Source organism: Bufo bufo, chromosome 3 (genome assembly GCF_905171765.1).
Source record: "Bufo bufo chromosome 3, aBufBuf1.1, whole genome shotgun sequence".
Classification (NCBI taxonomy): Eukaryota; Metazoa; Chordata; class Amphibia; order Anura; family Bufonidae; genus Bufo; species Bufo bufo.
The window spans coordinates 263,270,549-263,292,166 of record NC_053391.1 but is presented as its reverse complement, the minus strand read 5'-3'; the positions used below and the strand labels follow the sequence as shown (position 1 = coordinate 263,292,166).

The 21,618-nt window shown below is 46.0% G+C and overlaps 1 protein-coding gene across 1 annotated transcript in view; it reads right to left on the bottom strand.

Annotated features, from left to right (window-relative positions):
• Window positions 1-21,618, bottom strand: part of ZC3H11A (zinc finger CCCH-type containing 11A) — a 231,292-nt gene that overhangs the window by 31,919 nt on the left and 177,755 nt on the right. The window contains exons 14-15 of the mRNA XM_040422208.1: window positions 15,773-16,027; window positions 11,266-11,423 (exon numbers count right to left, since the gene is read on the bottom strand). Coding sequence (XP_040278142.1) covers window positions 11,266-11,423; window positions 15,773-16,027 — 413 coding nt within the window. The remainder of the gene's footprint in view (window positions 1-11,265; window positions 11,424-15,772; window positions 16,028-21,618) is intronic.

The following is a 21,618-nucleotide window of genomic DNA, read 5'->3' as shown; positions in this document are numbered from 1 at the left end:
CAGGGAGTACAGGCAGGAGCGCATATTGCTGCTCCAGCCCGTGCTCCCAGGAGGATTACAAACTCTTGGCATAGCAGATGGGTACCCTGTACCCATGTACTATACCAGCATTAGATGAGTGGAGCGGGCCCCTGCTTGCTCTGCTAAGCTAAGAACTCCATGTCAGCTCTCTCTTAGCTTAGCAGGCCAGGCATAAGCAGGAGCCGCTCCGCTCCGCCTGGCATAGTACATGGGTACAGGGTACCCATGTGCTATGCCAAGAGTTAGTAATTGTCCAGGGAGCACAGGCAGGAGCAGCAATGTGCGCTCCTGCCTGTACTCCCTGCGCTGCTGCTGCCCATTCATAAAATGAGTACTCCGTACACCACTGAGCCGTTAGCAGTGTACGGAGATCGGAGTTTTAAGCTCACACTGAATGGTGCGCTTTAGGGATTTAAAAGTATAATCGTAAAAATAGAAGATTAATAAAGTATATTTGAAAATTCTTTTAGGGGATTACGGACAACATATTAAAAATTATTAGAAAAGTTTAGTTACTCTTTAAGATGGTCTCCCTGGTGATGATTTGTGCATGTTGGTGGCAGTCCAAATAGATGTGTTGGTGGTGTTTGTAGTGGCACTTGCAGCCACAGTGCTGGCAGTGGTAGCAACAGTAGCACTAAGGGCAAAAACACAGCCGGGGGTCGGGAGGGGGGCCTAGGAGCCCTTGATGACATCACAGTCTGATAAAAGTGTTAGGGAAAGTGAGGACTACGATCATGATTTTGTATTGCACTGGACCTGGGAGACAGATAAGGGTGCTGACTGCTGAGCAGCAATAAGACAATGTATGGCCAAAACCTCAAACAAAACCCTCTTAAAGGCATATCTGACTCCATTATGGATCTGGTGCTGCTGGGGATACTGTGGGCGCAGGTTCAAAATGTGTAAAAACCCAAGCGAAGTTCAGCTGCCACAAGCTCCCATTTGACAATTTTTTTCCCCACAGTGCTAGCAGACAAAAGTACTGTTGTGAGCAAGATCTACAGGATATAAATAAGCTGTGGGCACACAAACATAGGCACCATGGTTGTTGCAGCACTTGAAGCAGCATTTATTCTAGTGGGAAAATAGAACTGGCCACCAGCAATCGAAACAAGAGTTTACTTCTTCAGTTCTCCTTTGCAGCAGCCAGGCCACATCCACATCCACATGCAGTAGTGTCTTTATCATTGGTTACTGCTTCTCCTGCTCAGACTCCTCCTCCACTCAATCGGTAAGAGAATGTGTGGCCAGGAAACCAATCTATGCACCCATAAATCCGCTGGTGTGCAAGCTTAATTCCCACCTGTTTAAATTGCTGGCACTGCAGTTGCTGTCGTACAACTTAGTGAAATATGCTGCCTTTGGGCAATGTGCGCTCTCAGCCTCGCTAAAAGATACCTAGCCACCATTATTTCTCAAAAAAAAAAAATAATATGTCATCCCTGCCTGGTACACATGTGGCAGAGAACAGTGGTCGCTTCTTGCAATTATCACTGTAAGGCAAGGTGCAGGCCACCGTGGACAACTGGAGTAGCTGTTACAGGCACGGAAAGTACATGTCTTTCACTGCCCAATGGGGCAATTTTTTTTAATTTTTTTGCAATGGCGACGCAGTACCACAGCAATGAGGCCTATCGACAGGCCACATCAGTTGCTTATCCCCCTCCTCAACATCCTTCTAAATGGACATCCTCCCGTCCCCAACAGAAATACAGCACAGCGTTGCTTCCACTCCCTCTCGATCCTATCATATAGGTAAAGAAACACGTTGCCTGTGTTAGAGCTGATTAAGAGAAAGAGTAGCCACACAATGCTGCTTCATGCACTTTTGCAGATGATCCAAACAAACTGCTGACTGTCTCCCCACCAACTGCAACCTAGCAAGGTGGTCCGCGACATTGTGGCAGCACTGCATTTGGGGAAAATAACACTCCCTACATAGCACGTGTGATAAATTTAGTGGTGCAATGCTTTTTGAAAAAGTACTGTGATCTGCGAAGTTCCAACTCATTGGAATTCCACCTTGCATATGCTGGAGCATCAATTCAAGAAGCGCAAAGTGGTAAATGACTGTCATGCACCAGAAAAAGCTGCGTACATTCTGCATTTTATGGGACGGCCAGCCCATATAGAACAGTCCTATACTATTTTTTGGGGGGGAAAGGTGACAAAAAAGGCCAATTGCGTGTTTTTTTTTTTCCTGTTACGGTGTTTACCGCATAGGATACATTTTTTTATATTTTAAAAGTCCTTACTTTTTAGGGCATGGCAACAAATAAAATGTTTATTTATTATTGCTTATTTATTTTATATGTAAAATTGGGAAAGGGGGCAATTTAAACTTTTAATATTTTTTTACTTTTTATTTAATAACTATAAGCCCCTTTAGGGGGCTGGAACGCTTGTCCTATTCAGCCTAATACAGTTCTATTAGGGTGAAAAGGATTTTACACTGTCCCTGCTGCCCTGCGCTTTGAGCACATAGCAGCAGGGAGCTTACCATGGCAGCCATGGATGGCTTTAATAGCGTCCTGCTGCCATGGTAACCGATCAGAGCCCCGTGATTTCACAGCTGGGGCTCCGATCGAAAACTGCCATCAATTAATATATTGAGGAGGAGGGGGGACCTATGGCCACTGTGCCAACAATGGGGGGCACTGCTGTTCATTGCATATAATTAATCCCTTAATACAAATGTACACAGCAGGTGCCGGCTGTATCACACAGCTGGCAACCGCCCTCACTGACAGGGATCCCACCAGCCGTGTCTATTAACACCTCATGACACCTGCGACACCTGAGGGGTTAGCAGACGTGATTCGGTGAGATTGCCGTGCAGTTATTGAGGCCACACAGCCAGCTCCCGCATTGGTATTAAGAGGTTAATTATATTAATCAGTGGCGTAGTGGCCAACAGCCCCTCCCCTTCAGTGCTACGTTAACTGGCGGCCAGCGGCAGACACGTCACGGAGGAGAGGGAGTCCCTCCCTCCTTCTCTACTGTGCCGGCTGATGAGAACATTATGAGGGCAGCGCGTGCCATGTTCTCTAACAGATATCGGAAAACAGCAAATCCCGGTATCGTATCGATCCCGGTGTAAAAGTATTGAATGGGTATCTAAAGTTCGAAACCCGATGCAACCCTAGTAGATGAACATCTTATGAATCTTGCTGACTACACTGCAGCCTGCTGTGGACCCACATGGAGAAAAAAAATTGATTTTTTGTGCTTCTCTGTAAAATCCTTTTCTCGGAGGAAGCTGATGTGGTAAAAACCACAGATGCAGTGCCCAGTGCGAATGCGTGATGAGAGTAAGGAACACATTTCCTGTCGCCATTTTAAGGATAAACGCAAATACTCCACCTGAGAAAGGGTCATACAGTAGTAGCCACAGAACAGGAGTAGCCACAGAGTCTATGTCTGTAAAGAATAAATCAATGCCACTGGACTTACTGTAGATCTCTTGAAAACGTTTTCACTCGTTCTTCCAACGATCTTCGTCAATTCTGAGTGACTGTACAAGAATTTTCATGGGAATAAATATGTAAATGAATCAACATCTGTAATTATACCGCAGCATGGGGTCAGAGATCATTATACCCCAGCATGGGGTCAAAGGTGTTGATGCCATTATCCTAATTGGAGTCAGTAGGTGATAATGACCTCCCAGAAAAAGGTGTCAAGACAGCATTGTATAAGGCAGACAATAGATGTCTAACCCCCCGCCTCTATTCAAGCTTGGCTTCTCCATTTTTACGTAGATGGCCTCCTTCACACCTTGTTTGTACCAATCCGCCTCCTTAATCCAAAACACGTACTTGACTGTCTTCAAAGGAGTGACCTGTTTCTTTAGATGTATGTACACGGCTGAATCTTGACCAGAGGTTTTGGCTCTTCTATGCATACGCTGATGTAGTTGTTGCTTTGTTTCGCCGATATACAGTTCTGAGCATTCCTCATTGCACTGGACTGCGTACACAATGTTGTCCATCTTGTGCTTAGGCGTTGGGTCTTTTGGGTGAACCAGTTGTTGCCTCAGTGTGTTGCTGGGTTTAAAGCAGACAGGGATGTGATGTTTATTAAAAATCCTTTTGAGTTTCTCAGACACCCCAGCTACATATGGGATAACCATATTCTTGCGTCTGTCATGCTTCTCGCCCTCACTGGTAGTCTTGGTGCTTTCTTCTCCTTCCTTCTGTTTTGACAAAGGCCCAATCTGGATACTCAAGTTTTAAGTGCCCCTCTAAGGTGTTTGAATTCCTTGGCCTCTGAGCTGGTGGGGATTTTCTCTGCCTGGTGGTTTAGAGTCTGGATGACTCCCAGTTTGTGGTCTAGAGGATGGTGGGAATCAAATAGCAGGTACTGGTCTGTGTGTGTTGGTTTTCGATAGACCTCTATTCCCAGCTTCCTTCCCTCTTCCACTGTTATAAGACAGTCCAGAAACTCCAGTTTGCAGTTTGTTGTTCTGCATATCTTCCCACGTGAAATTGATGTTATGATCCACTGAGTTGATGTGGTCGGTGAAAGCCTGTAACTCTTGTTTATGAATTTTAACCCAAGTGTCATCCACATATCTGAACCAATGACACTGTAATTCCCATGAAAGTGGTCAGGGCTTTCCTTTCTACTTCCTCCATATACAGGTTCGCTACAATAAGTGAGACTGGCGATCCCATAGCACAGCCATGTTTTTGCTTGTAGAACTTGTCCTTATACTTGAAGTAGGCGGTACTCAGACAAAGGTCCAGTAAGGCACACACTTGGTCTGGGCTAAGTTCTGTTCTGCAGCATAAGGTGTTGTCTAGTAGCAACTGTTTCCTGGCTGTTTCAATTGCCTCTGTAGTGGGTATGCAGGTGAAGAGGGATGTAACATCATAGGAGACCATTGTTTCTTCTGTGCCAAATACCAAGTTCTGGATTTTGGTGGTGAAATCCTGAGAGTTCTGTATGTGATGTTGTGTGTTTCCAACCAAGGGCGCTAGGATTCTGGCTAAGTATTTTGCCACATTGTAGGTAACAGAGTTGATGCTGCTGACAATTGGCCTGAGAGGGGTCCCATCCTTATGTATCTTAGGAAGTCCATAAATACATGGAGGGGCTTCCCCAGGGTAGAGGCGATAATACATGGCCCAATCAATGATTTTGTCCTTTTCTAGTTGTTGTAGTAGTTCTATAACCTTCTTCTTGTAGCCACTATGTGTTGTTATCATCCAGGAGTGTGGTCACCTTCGCATCGTAGTCAGATGTATTAAGTACAACCGTGCATCTTCCTTTATCCGCAGGCAGGATGGTGCTGTTTGTGTCTTTCTTCAGGGATGTAACCGCCTTCCTTTCTTCTCTAGTCAAGTTTGAAGGAGGTGGTTTGGCACTGGCCAGAGCTGCAGACACTTTAAGGCGAAGTAGTTTAGCCTCACCCTGTGGTACTTTGTTGCTGTGGATTGAGGCTTCAGTGGCTGAAATAATATCAACTATTGTTATGGTTCTTGGTGTGATTGCGAAATTCAACCCTTTAGCAAGGACATCCATGTCAGTTCCTCACTGGGTATGGCTGTTTTGCAGTTTGGGATAACAAAATGCAGAACTTGTTCTTCTGCCTCTCCGTTGCTCATAGTGCTGCTGAGCTAGCTATGCATGTACTGTGAAATCTGCTACTTTCCTCGACGTTTCAGTGGGTAGCTGCAAAGTCAGGTCCTCTTCCAGCTGAACTGATAGTTCGTTTCAAGGCTTCAACTGCTGAAAGCGGAGGGCGAGAAGCCCTCAACCAGTGAGGGCGGAGAAGCATGACAGACTCAAGATATGTTTATCCATATGTAGCTGGGTGTCTGAGAAACTGAAAGGATTGTTAATAAAACATATATCCCTGTCTGCTTTAAACCCAGCAACACACTGAGGCAACAGCTGGTTCACCCAAAAGACCCAACGCCTAAACACAAGATGGACAACATTGTGTACGCAGTCCAGTGCAATGAGGAATGCTCAGAACTGTATATAGGCGAAACAAAACAACAACTACATCAGCGTATGGTTCAGCATAGAAGAGCCAAAACCTCTGGTCAAGATTCAGCCGTGTACTTACATCTAAAAGAAACAGGTCACAACTTTGAAGACAGTCAAGTACGTGTTTTGGATAAGGAGGCCGATTGGTACAAACGAGGTGTGACGGAGGCCATCTACGTAAAAATGGAGAAGCCAAGCTTGAATAGAAGCGGGGGGGGGGGGGGGGGGGGGGGTCTGGGGTTAGACATCTATTGTCTGCCACATACAATGCAGTCTTGACACCTTTTTCTGGGAGGTCATCATCACCTACTGACTCCAATTAGGATAATGACATCAACACCTTTGACCCCATGCTGGGTATAATGACCGCTGACCCCCTGCTGGGTATAATTACCAGATGTTGATTCAGTTACATATTTATTCCCAGAGAATTCTTGTACAGTCACTCAGAATTGAGAAATCTCGTTGGAAGAACGAGTGAAACGTTTTCAAGAAATCTACAGTAAGTCCAGTTGCCTTGATTTATTCTTTACAGATATACCATGACCTGGATAAATGAGAACCTTCACAGACACAGAGTCCATGGCTAAGGCAAAGATCCTCACAGAATGAGGCCAGACCGTAACAACCCCGGCCTCTAGGGCCAGAGTACAGACTCCATCTGGGAAGTAGGTCGTACAGTAGTAGCCACCATAAATTGGTGCTAGAGCAATACTCCACCTAAGAAGCAAAAAAACTGGTAACCAGTGCACCTATTTAAGGTACCAATGTCAAGGAATACAGTAGAATGCGTTTTACTCAAAGGGACTCAAGGCACGAGGGAAGATGTGTCGTGGGGCAACACCCTGGGACGACAGAGGCTGCCACGTAGGCCCCAACACCAACACACAAATACTCCACCTGTTGAAGGGGGGAAATGCTAAAGTAAGTACAGTATCCATCAGTAGTGCAACAGGAAGTACTGTATACATTGATAGTGGGATTACTCCTCCTATGGAAGGAGCGTATTATGACATGATGTACTGTATGCAGTGGTGGTGCAATAACTCCGCCTATGGAAGGAAGGCAATTCTACAGGATATACAGTGGCTGTGCAAATACTCTGCCTATAGAAGGGGGCAATGTGATGGGATGTACAGTATCCAGTAGTGCAATTACTCCGCCTGCGGAAGAGGGTAATGTGACAGGACATGTGGTATCTCCTGGACGTTCAATTACTCCACCTAAGAAAGGAGGGTAATGAGACAGTATGTACAGTATCCAGTGGAAGTGCAATTACTTCGCCAGGGGAAGGAGGGTAACGCTACTGAGAGTGCAGTATCTAGTGGTAGTGCAATTACTCCACCTATGAAAGGAAGGTAATGCCAAAGGGTGTACAGTATCCAGTGGTTGTGCAATTACTCTGCCTATGGAAGGGGGCAACGCTACAGAGTGTGCGGTATCCAGCAGTAGTGCAATTACTCCGTCAATGCAAGGAGAATAATGCTACAGTGTGTACCGTATCCACTAGTATTGCAAGTACTCCGCCGATGGAAAGAGTAATGCTACAGGATATATAGGGTCCAGTGGTAGTGGGATTACCCCACCTATTGAAGGAGGATAATACTACAGGACGTATTGTATCTAGCGGTAGTGGCAAGAACACCGCCTACGGAAGGGAGTTCAGCTAGTATGGTCCTTGTTGGCAGACATGGTAAAAATGACAGGGAAGATCGGTGGGAACTCTGTCCAAAACAGGATCGGGTAGCTCCAAGGGTTAAATTTATTAATTTATTTTTTATGTTAAACTACATACATAATGCTATAAAAAACATGGCAACTTGAATCCTACAATTAACCATTTTCAGGTATAGGATAACCCGTAAGTATAGAGGCAGGGAAAGGGTTAAGCAGGAGGTTGGGGACAGAGCTCAGCTGGCAGCTGGAGGAGAGAAGGCATGGGCGTGAAAATTTAGTGCCCGGAAAATTCAGTTTGCTCCCCCACCACCCCTGAACCATCTAGAAGGTGCACCTAGTAGACCGCAAAGCTGGGGCCTCGTGTAGAAGCGGGGCTGACCAGAAGAACTTCCGGCCGCAACGGCATTGCGGGGAGGGAACGCTAGTCCCATTGGGGGACAGAGGCCGGGAACGGGCATATCTATGCCCAGAGGAGAAAATCAGCGACCACCCCAGGAGGCATGCGACCACTAGGAATGCACTGAAGGGCCCAGGAGGAAGGTGATGGGGCCGGGATTGGTGCCAACAGCTAGAGGGGAAAACTAGATTTTACAGGGAAAATCTTTTCCACTGTGTTCACTTGGGGAACACTCCAATAGGCTTGCTGGGGACAACAGTTATACACATGGATGGACCGGGAGGGAGGAGTCTATTATACTCCCCTCCCATTCTCAGAAGAGTAGTGGCTTGTCCGACCTCGATTCCAGCAGGCACCTTCAGCCTCCGGGTCTCTTCCTTTGGTGGGGGAGGACAGGTGACAGGGTATTGAAGGCATATGGCTGGCAAGCTCTGGAGGATTTGGTGGTCCTCCACTCCACCTTTTCTGGTTGCTAGGAATGTTAGGGGGCATCCCGCTGCATGCCAGGCAGGTAAATGGGGAATAATTCTACTCCATATAGGATTATCTTTAAAATAAAAAATAAAAAGACAGGACCTGCAGAGCTGATGTCTCTCTCCTATGGACACCAAGCTAAAACTGATTAACTCCGTGTCTGCAGGAGGGGTATAGCTGAGAGGAGGAGCTAACACTTTCTCAGCTTAGTGTCGCCTCCTAGTGGCAGCAGCTATACCCATAGTCTTCTGTGTCCCCCAAAGATACGAGCAAGAAAGTCCCATGGAGAAGGAAGTGGAGCTACCATTGGAGGAGGAGGAGCAGCAGCAGCAGCAGGAGGAAGAGGCTTCTGCTGCAGATGACAACACTGGCCATGATGAACAATCATCTCAGTTAGGGGGCGGAGCCTGAAAGGGGTCGCCAGACATGATAGCGAGCATGGCAAGCTGTATGCTTGCTTATGTACTGATAGATAAATGGTTAGCATGAAGCAGTCCGATTACTGGATAGTCATGCTTTTAGACCCTATCAAAGCAAAAAGGGGAAATGTTTTCCTGTTGGCGAAAGTGATGCAGTTCAGTATCAACATGATAGAGCAGTTTTTTTTCTTTTCTTCATGTGCCGTCCCAGGCTGACACAAATTAGCAAATGCATACATACCCTCTGAACAACCAGGTTTAGTCCTACCTGGACTGTGGCCTCTCTGGTGAAATACCATGTTCCCTGAACCCCATAGACTTCTGGACAGGCAGATTGGAACACTGACTGGAATTAGCCCAGTTTTCTCTTGCTGTACTGTGTTGTCCAACATCCAGTGTCATCACAGAGGGTTTTCAGCACGGCAGGTGGTGCTGTCACACCCAAATGGACAAAGTTGTTGCCAGTGTGCAAAACATAACTTTTGGGATAATAAATGAGGCATGAGGCCAATGAACAGATCTGCCATTGCTGACAGTGGTCATTTATCGCTTGCCCCATTATGTCACTGCCATTGTAAAACCTGAAATTTACACATGGAAATATCAGCTCTTTTTGGAGGTAAGGATGGTCCATTCAGTTTTTACCAGTGATTGATAGAATTTTCTTTTCCCACAAAACTACTTATCAATCTAATCAGTTCCTCCTGCTCTATATACTGTCTACAGATTGCACAGCATTTTATGACGACAGATTCTCTTTAGCTTGCTTACATTAGAGGAACTTACTTGTCCACCTCTAGGAACCCTGTTTAGAAGATAGCATCTTACTAGCCAAGCCCGCTCTTATCAATTATAAATCCCAGACTGGGAACACTGACACCAGACCTGCAGTACTTCAGAGATAATTATCCTGAATTAAGTGAACGAAGTTGCACGCACTCTGGCCAGAGAAGCATCCTAAGGAAAGGCCATCAATATCAGATCAGTGGGGGTCCAACCTCTGACAACCAGGCCAATCAGGTGGAAGAGACGCAGCATGTGTCTGTGCACCGTGTCCTACCTGCACACAGTCTACTTTGTAGTTGCAGTTCAGTGTTATTATAGCCATTTGTCCTATTCAAGTGAATGATAGAAGAAGCTTTGATTGCACTGCACTGCCACAACAAAGTAGACTATGTGCAAGTAAACACCGCTACATGAGCGGCTGAACAGTGAGGGAGCCGGACCCTCACCAATCTGATATTGGTGACCTAACATCGATATAAAACCAGACAAGCCTGATCAGCAGTTTAACAGGTAGTAGTAGCTCAAAGAATATGTTCAAACAATGCTGCATCTGCTATTGGGATGAGATTAGGATGACAAACATTTGTAATGTGCTTTTCTCACAGGGACGCAAAGCGCAGGGAGAGTTATGTAGCTGGGGCGACTACATGGGAAGTCAGTGGCAGCCCTATAGGTGCTGGACTCCATGAACACTTTGGTGACACTAGAATTAACTAAATAATGTTTTCTCCCTAACCTTTACTGTATCTGATCATCCAAAAATGTCCTCGTTCTTGAGCCCTATAAGCTAAACATATGGCGATGTCCCTTGTAAAACACAGAATCCTAAAGTGAGTTTATCAAATGCCCCTTTGGCTCTATATTCCTAAAAAAGCTGTTTATATCACCTGTCAATCACTTCAAAATGTGTCCAAGGGGACGTCTCATGGTGAAAGGTGCCCAGCGTGCGCAATAGGTATATCCTGATGCGCCCGTGCGGACTACTGGCAGCGGCCTCGTATAGCAAAGTGCGCATGCGCCGGCCGGCGCACTTCGCTCGAACCTCCACTGACTGCCCTATTACAGCCCATCCCAGCCATCCAACCTCCTACAGCCTGGTTCAAAGCTCGCAGGATCTGGATGAAGCGAGCGGTGGTTAGAGGCAGTGATGACGTGAGGTAGGCGGATCGCATGAAAGGGAGGGCGGCGATTTCAGCTCAAAAGGCGGCGCTGGGCACCTAAACGACATGGCTGCAGCCGGGCACCTTTCACCATGAGACGTCCCCTTGGACACATTTTGAAGTGATTGACAGGTGATATAAACCGCTTTTTTAGGAATATAGAGCCACAGGGGCATTTGATAAACTCACTTACGGATTCTGTGTTTTACAAGGGACATCGCCATATGTTTAGCTTATAGGGCTCATTTCTGATGACAGAATCCCTTTAAGTACTTTTAACTGTAGGGAGCCAATAATATAAAAAAATGATATTTAAGAAAGATTTACTTACCATTTCGGCTGCCCTCTTGCCTTCGCTGCAAGTTACAGCAGAGTTCATGGGTTTAACTTCAGCAACAATAGTTCTTTCTTGTGCTTTCTGCTTCATGGCTGCTTTGACAGGTAATGGATTTTTCACCACACACGGCTCAACATTTAATTTTGGTTTACCTGTAAGAACAAATTTGTAACAATCTTTAAGAGGCTCTGTCACCTGGATCCAGCATACCTAATAGTCATATAGCCAGGTAGGGCTCTTAACACTGATAAAAAAACATACCCTTCATTCCCTTCTCTGAGGTCCGTTTTAGCTGCAAAAGCAACTTTTATAAATATTTAATAAAGGCTGGGTTATGCCTTCCGAGCACTGCTTCTGCCACACCCACACGAACAATGCCGTTGCCATGCCTGTTCTAATAACATCCCCAATGCATTTGACAAACCAGCGAGTCTAGTGCTGGGATCCCGCGCGTGCCCACTCGAATGTACGACGACGCGTGCAGTGATGCAGTGACGTGCTGCAGGTTCATTTTCACACAAAATGAAAAAGCAAAGCAAACAAGAGATTTCTTTAATCAAAATCACTTTGCTGGTACTGTATTAGAAGGCATTTTTTCTGAGTGGAAAAACTTGCGTAAGCAGCAACATGTGCAGGTAGCCACTAATCCTAAAAAAGTGATTGGTTACTTGCTATAACCAAAGGCTTCTGTCGATGTGCAGAATGTGGACATGCATAGAAAGGCTGGACACAATTTTACAATAAAACATACACAAGTGCTGGGACTCTCAACAGAGCTGGGCATGAGTATATCTGGTGCCTCGTTTATGTCGGGGAGGTAGTTCTGAATGTGCAGTTACTCTTTAATATTGTAAAAGCAAGATGTAGAAACCATTAGATATCCTTATTCATAGGATCAATGATCATCTCAGGAGGTTAGACGACAACAAACATCTCAAGAATATCTAATGGAAATTTCACAATTCCCTTCAGAAAGAAAACCGGTTTTGCAAAAATGATGGTTGTTAATCGAGTAAAACCACCTTGATCTCCAACTTACTCTTGGTTTCGTACAGTCTATATTAACCCCTTCTACCATGACAAGTTTTCACCCTCCTGCCCAGGCCATTTTTTGCAAATCTGACGTGTTACTTTATGTGGTAATAATTTAGGATCGCTTTTACTTATCCAAACCATTCTGAGATTCTTTTCTCATTCTACATGGTACTTCATGATAGTGGTAAATTTGAGTCAATATATTTCACCTTTTACTTATAAAAAAAACAAACAAACATGTAAACAAAAATTGGGGATTTTTTTCATATATTTTTTTTTCAAATTTCAATTTCTCAGCTTTTAAGACAGATACCTCATGAAATAGTTATCACTTTACATTCTCCACATGTCTACTTTATGTTGGCATCCTTTTGTAAATTCATATTTTTTTGGGGGATGTTAGATTATAAATTGTCGAGGCAATTTTTAAAAATTTAAGAAAATTTCCAAAACATAGGTTTTAAAAGGACAATTTCAGTTCTAAATTCAAATATGAATTGACGGCAGCATATCCATCCAGACATTCTTCATTGATAGCAAGTCCATGAAAATGTGTACAAAAAGCACATAAAAAACAGTAATGTTTCGACAACTATGTAGTCTTTGTCAAGCATAATATGAAGTGCTCACCCCAAGATATTTACACAATATCGCTAAAAAAATCAACCCAAAAGAATGTCAATCATCCCTCCCAGGTTTGAAAGGTCACCAATAACAGATGACCACTACATCCCATAGTGGAGAGCATCCAATAATTGACCCCTTACCTCATGCACTATTATCCAGGTTGGCGTCTCATAATTCTCTTTGCGCACGGTCGACGTAACACTCCTTCCCCCGTAATCGGGTCATGTGATCTACACATGATCACATGACCACCTAAATCATCATCAGCTGGGTCACCGCCGCATTGATATATATCTTGGGGTGAGCACTTCATGTTATGCTTGACATAGTAGTCGAAACGTTGCTGTTTTTTATGAGCCTTTTTGTACACATTTTCATGGACTAACTATCAAAGAATCTCTGGATGGATATGCTGCCATCAACTCCTATTTGAAGGTCTATCTGTGGACTACCATATATCCAGTGTCTTGGACAGGCTGTTGCATGCCCAAAGGGGTCTTGAAGACTAAGGAGTGCTGCTACACCTGTTAACTCTGTAGGTGTTCCACGAGAATTTAAAGGGGTATTCCCATCACCTGCAATGGGGGCATATCGCTAAGATATGCCCCCATTGTCCGATAGGTATTGGTCCCACCTCTGGGACCCGCACCTACAAGGAGAACGGAGCGGGGAGAGCTGTGGCTGGAGGACCCCAGGTTTCCCGGGGTCCGTCCACCACCAAGCACTGCTCCAAAAAAGTGAATGGGAGGGTCCTCCTTTAATTTCCCTGCTCTGTTCTTGTTGTAGGTGCGGGTCCCAGAGGTGGGACCTGCACCTATCAGACAATGGGGGCATATCCTAGTGATATGCCCCCATTGTATGTGATGGCAAAACCCCTTTAAATTTTTTTTGCAGATATTCCATTTTATTCCATTTTGCCTGTAAGGCAGCAAGGGTTAACAGCCAAACAAACCTCAATATTTATTATCCTGATTCTGAAACTTACAGAAACAACCCATTATGTGGTCGTAAACTGCAGTAGAAATCCCATAAAGTGACCCCATTTTGGAAACTACGGAATAAGGTAAAAGTTTTATTGGTATTATTTTGGGGTACATATGATTTTTGGTCACTTGATATGATTTTTGTGAGGAAACGTAACCAAAAAATGGCTGTTCTGGCACAGTTATTTTATGGCATTCACCTGAGGGGGTAGATCATGTGATATTTTTATAGAGCAGGTTGTTATGCCTAATAATTATTTAAATGAAATTTTTTAATGTTTAATTCTTTTTTTATTGCTAGATGGTCTTTCCCTTCACACTTTTTTTTTACAATTATTTTTGTCCCAGTACAGGAATTTCAACATTTCAGGGTCTGATCCCCGTTTCAATGTAGTACAATACATACTGTATTGTATACGGCATTGACTGTCAGTGCCTGTGAGACCCAGCCTGGGTCTTTCAGCCAGCACCAACAACCATTGATTCTTGACAGCAGATATAAAGAGGGTAGTAGCCATGGGTTGTTCTCATACAGTGGAGATGATTGTTGCATCTAAATTTCGCTTCATCTCTACTGATGATCAAGCAATCAAGAATTTTTGTTTTGTTCCCAAAAATCACCTGTAAAGCTACTTTCACACTTGCGGTAGAGTGATCCGGCAATCAGTTCCGTCGCCGGATCAGTCTTTCTGGTGTCATCAGGAAAAACTGATCCGGCATTTATTTTTTTTCACTTTTTTTCGGTCTGCGCAGACTGGAAGGACGGATCAGGCATTCCGGTATTTTGAATGCTGGATCCGGCACTAATACATTCCTATGGAAAAAAATGCCGGATCCGGCATTCAGGTAAGTCTTCAGTTTTTTTGGCAGGAAATAAAACCGTAGCATGCTGCGGTTTTCGCTCTGTCCTGATCAGTCAAAAAGACTGAACTGAAGACCTCCTGAACAGATTTATCCCCATGCATACTGAATGGAGAGCAAACTGATCAGTTATTTTCCGGAATAGGGCCCCTAGGACGGAACTCTAAGCCGGAAAAGAAAAACGCTAGTGTGAAAGTACCATAACATACTGTACTTGGAAATAACAGATTTCAATGTAACATTCATTCACCATTATCAGAATTTCATTTAAAGGGTTTCTATCACTTGGTATGACATAATTAGCTGTCAGACACTAGCGATCTGCTAGTGTCTGCTCTGGCCAACCATCCTACTATAATCACTTGTGGGGCAGCGGTTTTGCTAAAAAACTAACTTTTATAAATATGCTAATGAGCCTCTAGGTGCTATGTGGGCGTCATTAGCACCTAGAGGCTCCGTCTACCTTCATACACAGCCGCCGCCCAGCGCGTCCCTCCAGCCCGCCCATGTCCTCCTCCGTGTGACGCAGCGGACGAGTTCTCGCGCATGCGCCGTGCGCGGCTGTATTCGGCGCATTTGAGCTCTCAGCTCGGAGCGGTCAGACATTCAATGCGCATGCGCCGAATACAGCCGCGCATGCGCATTGAATGTCTGACCGCTCCGAGCTGAGATCTCAAATGCGCCGAATACAGCCGCGCACGGCGCATGCGCGAGAACTCGTCCGCTGCGTCACACGGAGGAGGACATGGGCGGGCTGGAGGGACGCGCTGGGCGGCGGCTGTGTATGAAGGTAGACGGAGCCTCTAGGTGCTAATGACACCCACATAGCACCTAGAGGCTCATTAGCATATTTATAAAAGTTAGTTTTTTAGCAAAACCGCTGCCCCACAAGTGATTATAGTAGGATGGTTGGCCAGAGCAGACACTAGCAGATCGCTAGTGTCTGACAGCTAATTATGTCATACCAAGTGATAGAAACCCTTTAAGACACATACCTTTCTTTTGAACGGTTAGTATAGTTGACTTCAGAACTTCTGCATTGCTTTTATCTGTGAGTGCTGACGTTCGAAAGTCTGTAATAACTGCACCACTCTCCGGTTTGGTGTCCACATCTTTTTTAGATGGCTCTTTATTGGAGGTTTTGACAGGAGATCTGAATGTCATGGATACCTGATTCTCTTCTTCAGCAGCTTTATTTGTAGGCAGGCTTGGCTCTGCAGTTGACTGGTCCATTTTTGCTTCTGTACTTCCTGTATTAAAAACATATACATCTGTGAGTTAAATCAGGTACCGTATTTTTCGCCCTATAAGACGGTTTTACAGGAGGAAAATAAGAAAAAAAAAATTTTCATTAGACCTCAGGTCAGACCAACAATCAGTCTTCCAATGTTAACCCCTTCAACCCCAGGCCTGTTTTCACCTTCCTGCCCAGGCCATTTTTGCAAATCTGACATGTGTCACTTTATGTGGTGATAACTTTAAAAAGCTTTCACTTATACAGGCCATTCTGAGATTGTTTTCTCGTCAAATATTGTACTTCATGACAGTGGTAAAAATAAGTAAAAAAAAACATTTTTATTCATAAAAAAAAATACCAAATTTACCAAAAACGTTGAAAAATTAGCAAATTTCAATTTCTCTACAACTTTTATAATAGATCGTAATACCTTCAAAAATAGTAATTACTTTACATTCCCCATATGTCTACTTCATGTTTGGATCATTTTGAAAATTACATTTAATTTTTTGGGGACGTTAGAAGGCTTAGAAGTATGGAAGCAAATCTTGAAATTTTTTCAAAACCCACTTTTTAAAGGACCAGTTCAGGTCTGAAGTCACTTTGTGAGGCTTACATAATAGAAACCACCGAAAAATGACCCCATTTTAGAAACTACACCCCTCAAGGTATACAAAACTGATTTTACAAAGTTTTTTTTAACCCTTTAGGTGTTCCACAAGAATTGATGGAAAATGGAGATGAAATTTCAGAATTTCACTTTTTTGGCAGATTTTACATTTTAATCAATTTTTTCCAGTAGCAAAGCAAGGGTTAACAGCCAAATAAAACTCAATATTTATTACCCCGATTCTGTGGTTTACAGAAACACCCCACATGTGATTGTAAACTGCTGTACGGGCACACGGCAGGGCGCAGAAGGAAAGGAACGCCATATGGTTTTTGGAAGGCAAATTTAGCTGAACTGGTTTTTAGATGCCATGTCCCATTTGAAGCCCCCCTGATGCACCCCTACAGTAGAAACTCCAAAAAGTGACCACATTTTGGAAACTACGGGATAAGGTGCCAGTTTTATTGGTACTATTTTGGGGTACATATGATTTTTTATTGCTCTATATTACGTTTTTTGTGAGGCAAGGTAACAAAAAAATGGATGTTTTGGCACAGTTTTTATTTTTACAGCGTTTACCTGAGGGATTAGGTCATGTGACTCTTATAAAGCAGATCGTTACGCACGTGGCAATACCTAATATGTCTACTTTTTCTTATTTATTTAAGTTTTACACAATAATAGCATTTTTGAAACAGAAATAATGATATTTTTGTGTCTCAGTCTGAGAGCCATAGCTTTTTTATTTTTTCACCGATTCTCTCAGGTAGGGTCTCATTTTTTGCTGGAGGAGGTGACTGTCTGATTGGTACTATTTGGGGGGGCATATGCCTTTTTGATCACTTGCTGTTGCAATTTTTGTCATGTAATGTGACAAAAAAGGAGGTTTTTTTTGTGAAACTCACCTGTAAAATCTTTTTCTCGTCTTTTCCATTGGGGGACACAGACCATGGGTATAGCTTAGAGGTATTAGTAGGAGGGACACTATGCAAATATAAAAGAGAGCTCCTCCTCCTTGGGCTATACCCTCAGGCGTTGCAAAAGCAGTAGGAGAAGGAGACAAGAAAAAATAATGGAAGCCATCGAACCAAAGCTCATGAAATCCAACCACAAACAGAACTGAACTGAAAAACCCTTCCTGCAACAGACAGAATGGGTGGGAGCTGTGTCCCACAATGGAAAAGACGAGAATTTTTTTTTTACAGGCGAGTTTCACAAAAAATCTCCTTTTCTCTTTTTTCCTTTGGGGGACACAGACCATGGGACGTCCCAAAGCAGTCCATGGGGTGGGAAAAAATATCAACACCGCCAGGAGGAGCGTTCCAACGGTCAAACAGGAACCACAGCCTGCAAAACCCTGCGGCCAAAGACAGCATCAGCCGAAGCCAGCGAATGCGACCAGGTGGCCGCCTTACACAGCTGAGACGCAGAGGCACAATTGCGCCTTGCCCAGGAAGCTCCCACTGCCCTAGTGGAGTGAGCGGTAATCCGAGCCGGGGGAACCCTACCACGAGCGCGATAAGCCGCGGAGTTAGCCGAGCGGACCCATCGCGCCAGTGACCTTGGAGGCCGCCAGAGACCCTCACGAGGTCCCTCGGGAATCACAAAGAGGGAATCTGAACGGCGGACGGAGGCGGCAGCCGTCAGATACACCTTCAGGGCCCGGACGACATCCAGGGAATGGAGAGCCCGTTCCTTGGGGTTTGTCGGAGAAGGACAAAAGGAGGGCAGGACAAGATCCTCGTTAAGGTGGAAGGAAGAGACCACCTTGGGCAAAAAGGAGGGAACCGGACGGAGCACCACCTTATCCTGGTGAAAAAACAGAAAAGGCTCCCGACAGGAAAGTGCGGCCAGCTCCGATACCCGCCTGATGGAAGTTATGGCCACAAGGAAGGCCACCTTCCAGGAGAGAAAAGGTCAGGGAGACCTCCCTCAAAGGCTCGAAGGGGGCCGTCTGAAAAGCGCGCAGGACCAAATTGAGATCCCAAGGAGGCAAAGGGGGGACATACGGAGGTACCGAATGCGCCACCCCCTGAAGAAAAGTCCTCACAGGACCGAGAAGAGCAAGGGACTTCTGAAAAAAGACGGCCAGAGCCTAAACTTGACCCTTCAGGGAGCTCAGCGACAGTCCCATCTCCAGTCCGGACTGAAGAAACGATAGCACCATAGGGATGGAAAAACGAAGGGGAGGGAAACCTGAGTTCTCACAAAAGGTCAGGAAGGCCTTCCAGGTACGATAGTAAATCCGGGAGGAAGCCGGCTTCCTCGCTCTGATCATGGTTCTAATCACCGAATCCGAGAACCCTTTCTTCCTCAGGATGGCGGTTTCAACAGCCACGCCGTTAAACGAAGAGACTGTAAATTCCGGTGGAAGAGCGGCCCCTGAGACAGTAGATCCTCTGTCGGGAAGAGGCCATGGGGCGTCCGCCAGCATCCGAGCCACGTCCGAGAACCATGCGCGGCGAGGCCAATCTGGGGCGATGAGAACGGTCGGAATCCCTTCTGCCTCGATCTTGCGTAGCACTTTGGGTAGCAGAGGAAGCGGAGGGAAGACATAGAGGAGGCTGAAGTCCTTCCACGGAGACACCAGCGAGTCCACCCCGTATGCCTTTGGATCCCGGGCGTGAGCCAGGAACACCGGGAGCTTGTTGTTGAGCCTGGACGCCATCAGGTCCACATCCGGACGGCCCCACCTGCGGCAGACATCTTCGAATACATCCAGATGCAGAGACCACTCGCCTGGATCCACCTTGTTACGGCTTAGAAAGTCTGCTGTCCAGGTGTCTACTCCTGGAATGTATACTGCTGACAACATCGGAACGTGCGACTCCACCCACAGCAGAATTCTCGTCACCTCCTGCATCACCATTCGGCTGCGGGTCCCGCCTTGATGGTTGATGTAAGCCACAGCCGTGGCATTGTCCGACTGAATCCTCACCGGGCGGCCCGCAAGGAGAGGAGTCCAATGGGAGAGGGAGTGGAAAATCGCCCTCAGCTCCAGAATGTTGATCGGGAGGCGAGATTCCGCCGCCGACCAAACCCCCTGAACCGTGCGTGACTGGAGAACGCCGCCCCAACCCAGGAGGCTGGCATCGGTGGTGACGATCGTCCAGGAGAACGGGAGGAAAGATCTTCCCGACCTCAGGTTCATCAGGGACAGCCACCAAGGGAGAACTGCCCAAACCCGCTGAGACAGGCGGATGCGATCGTCCAGACCACGAGGAGTCTTGTCCCAGAGGGAAAGGATCTCCCATTGAAAAGAAGGAGAGTGAAACTGGGCATATGGAACGGCCTCGAAGGAGGCTACCATAAGACCCAAGACCCGCATGCACTCCCGGATGGAGAGACACTGGGAACGCAGTAGGTGCGACACAGACTCCTGGATCTGGGAGGACTTTGAGTCTGGAAGAAACACTTTGGCGGCCGAGGTATCCAAGACCATCCCCAGGAAGGAGAGCTTCTGGGAAGGGAGGAGAGAGAGGATTTTGGGAAGTTGATCAGCCAGCCGAACTGTTCTAGAGTCTGAACAGTGATCCGGACGCTGTCCTCGGCCTGCGGAAGCGAGGGGGCCTTTATCAGAATGTCGTCCAGGTAGGGCAGCAAAGGAATGCCCCTGGTGCGAAGAAGCGCCATGAGCGGCGCTAGAATCTTGGAATCTCGAGGCGTGTTCGTCGCCTGCTTCCTCTGCAGGAGGGTCACAGGACTCCCGCAAGAAGCCCTCCTTCAAACCCCAGCCTTCCTGGCGCCCGAGGGCACAGTCGACCCGCCCTGCCGCTCCCAAGCAGTCTTCTGCATGAAGGGGCGCCCCCACCCCTCGTGGTGGGGGGCCACCTGCTCTCTTATCAGCGGTTTTGGAGGGCTCATGTTCAGGACGCATGGGCTCTAGAGATTGTAACGTCTGGTTACAAGATAGAGTTCGCGTCCAAACCGCCGGAACGTTTCTTCCCCTCTCGCGTTCCGGGGGATCCGGCCAGAGCCTCGGACCTCTTACTGGCAGTTTCTTCCCTTCTGGACCGGGGGGGGTTATTGCTCCCGTTCCCCCAGAGGAACAGGGCACAGGTTTTTATTCAAATCTGTTCGTGGTCCCAAAGAAGGAGGGCTCGGTGCGTCCGATACTGGACCTAAAACTGCTCAACAGCTCTCTACGGGTACGGAGGTTTCAAATGGAATCCCTCCGCTCCGTTATTGTTTCTCTTCTTCCAGGGGAGTTCCTCGCGTCCGTGGACATCCAGGACGCCTATCTGCATGTTCCGATCGCAGAATCTCACCAACGATTCCTGCGCTTCGCAATTGGTGGTCGAGACTATCAGTTTGTCGCCCTTCCTTTCGGGTTAGCAACCGCCCCTCGGGTCTTTTTTTTTTTCAATTTAACATCTTTATTACTATACAAACAGTACACAAAAATATAATTGGAAATTAGTATACATTTTCAACCCCCCTTATTCTCCCCCCCCACCTCTTTACCCCCCCCCCTTAACCCCCCAGCGTATGATGCGTGCACCCCCGCCTCCCCCCCTTGAAAAAATAAGAAAGGGAGGAAAGAAGAGGGGGAAAAAAAAAAAAAAAAGTATTATAATATAAAATAGTCATTTTTACATTCATACAGTCCTATCAGAGTTACCAGCCATCCCATATCTTAGCCCATTTCTCAATTCCACCCCTCTGCTTATAGAGAATCCGCTCGTAATTTTTCACCTTATTGACCAGATTTATCCATTTATTTACTTCTGGGGCCTGACGTGCCAACCAACTCCGACTGATCAGGACCCTGGCCAATAGTAATATTCTGCCTATTAGGATCTTTTGGGGTTTATGACTAGTTAATATCGAGAGAGATCGTTCAGTAAAAACAATTGTGGCTCAAGAGGAATCCGTGTTTTTAGTTTGTAAGTAAGAAACTGGTTAATACCGCTCCAATATGCCCCGAGTTCTGGGCATGCCCGGATCATATGTATGTAATCCGCACCGGCAGTATCACATCGCGGACAGTTGGA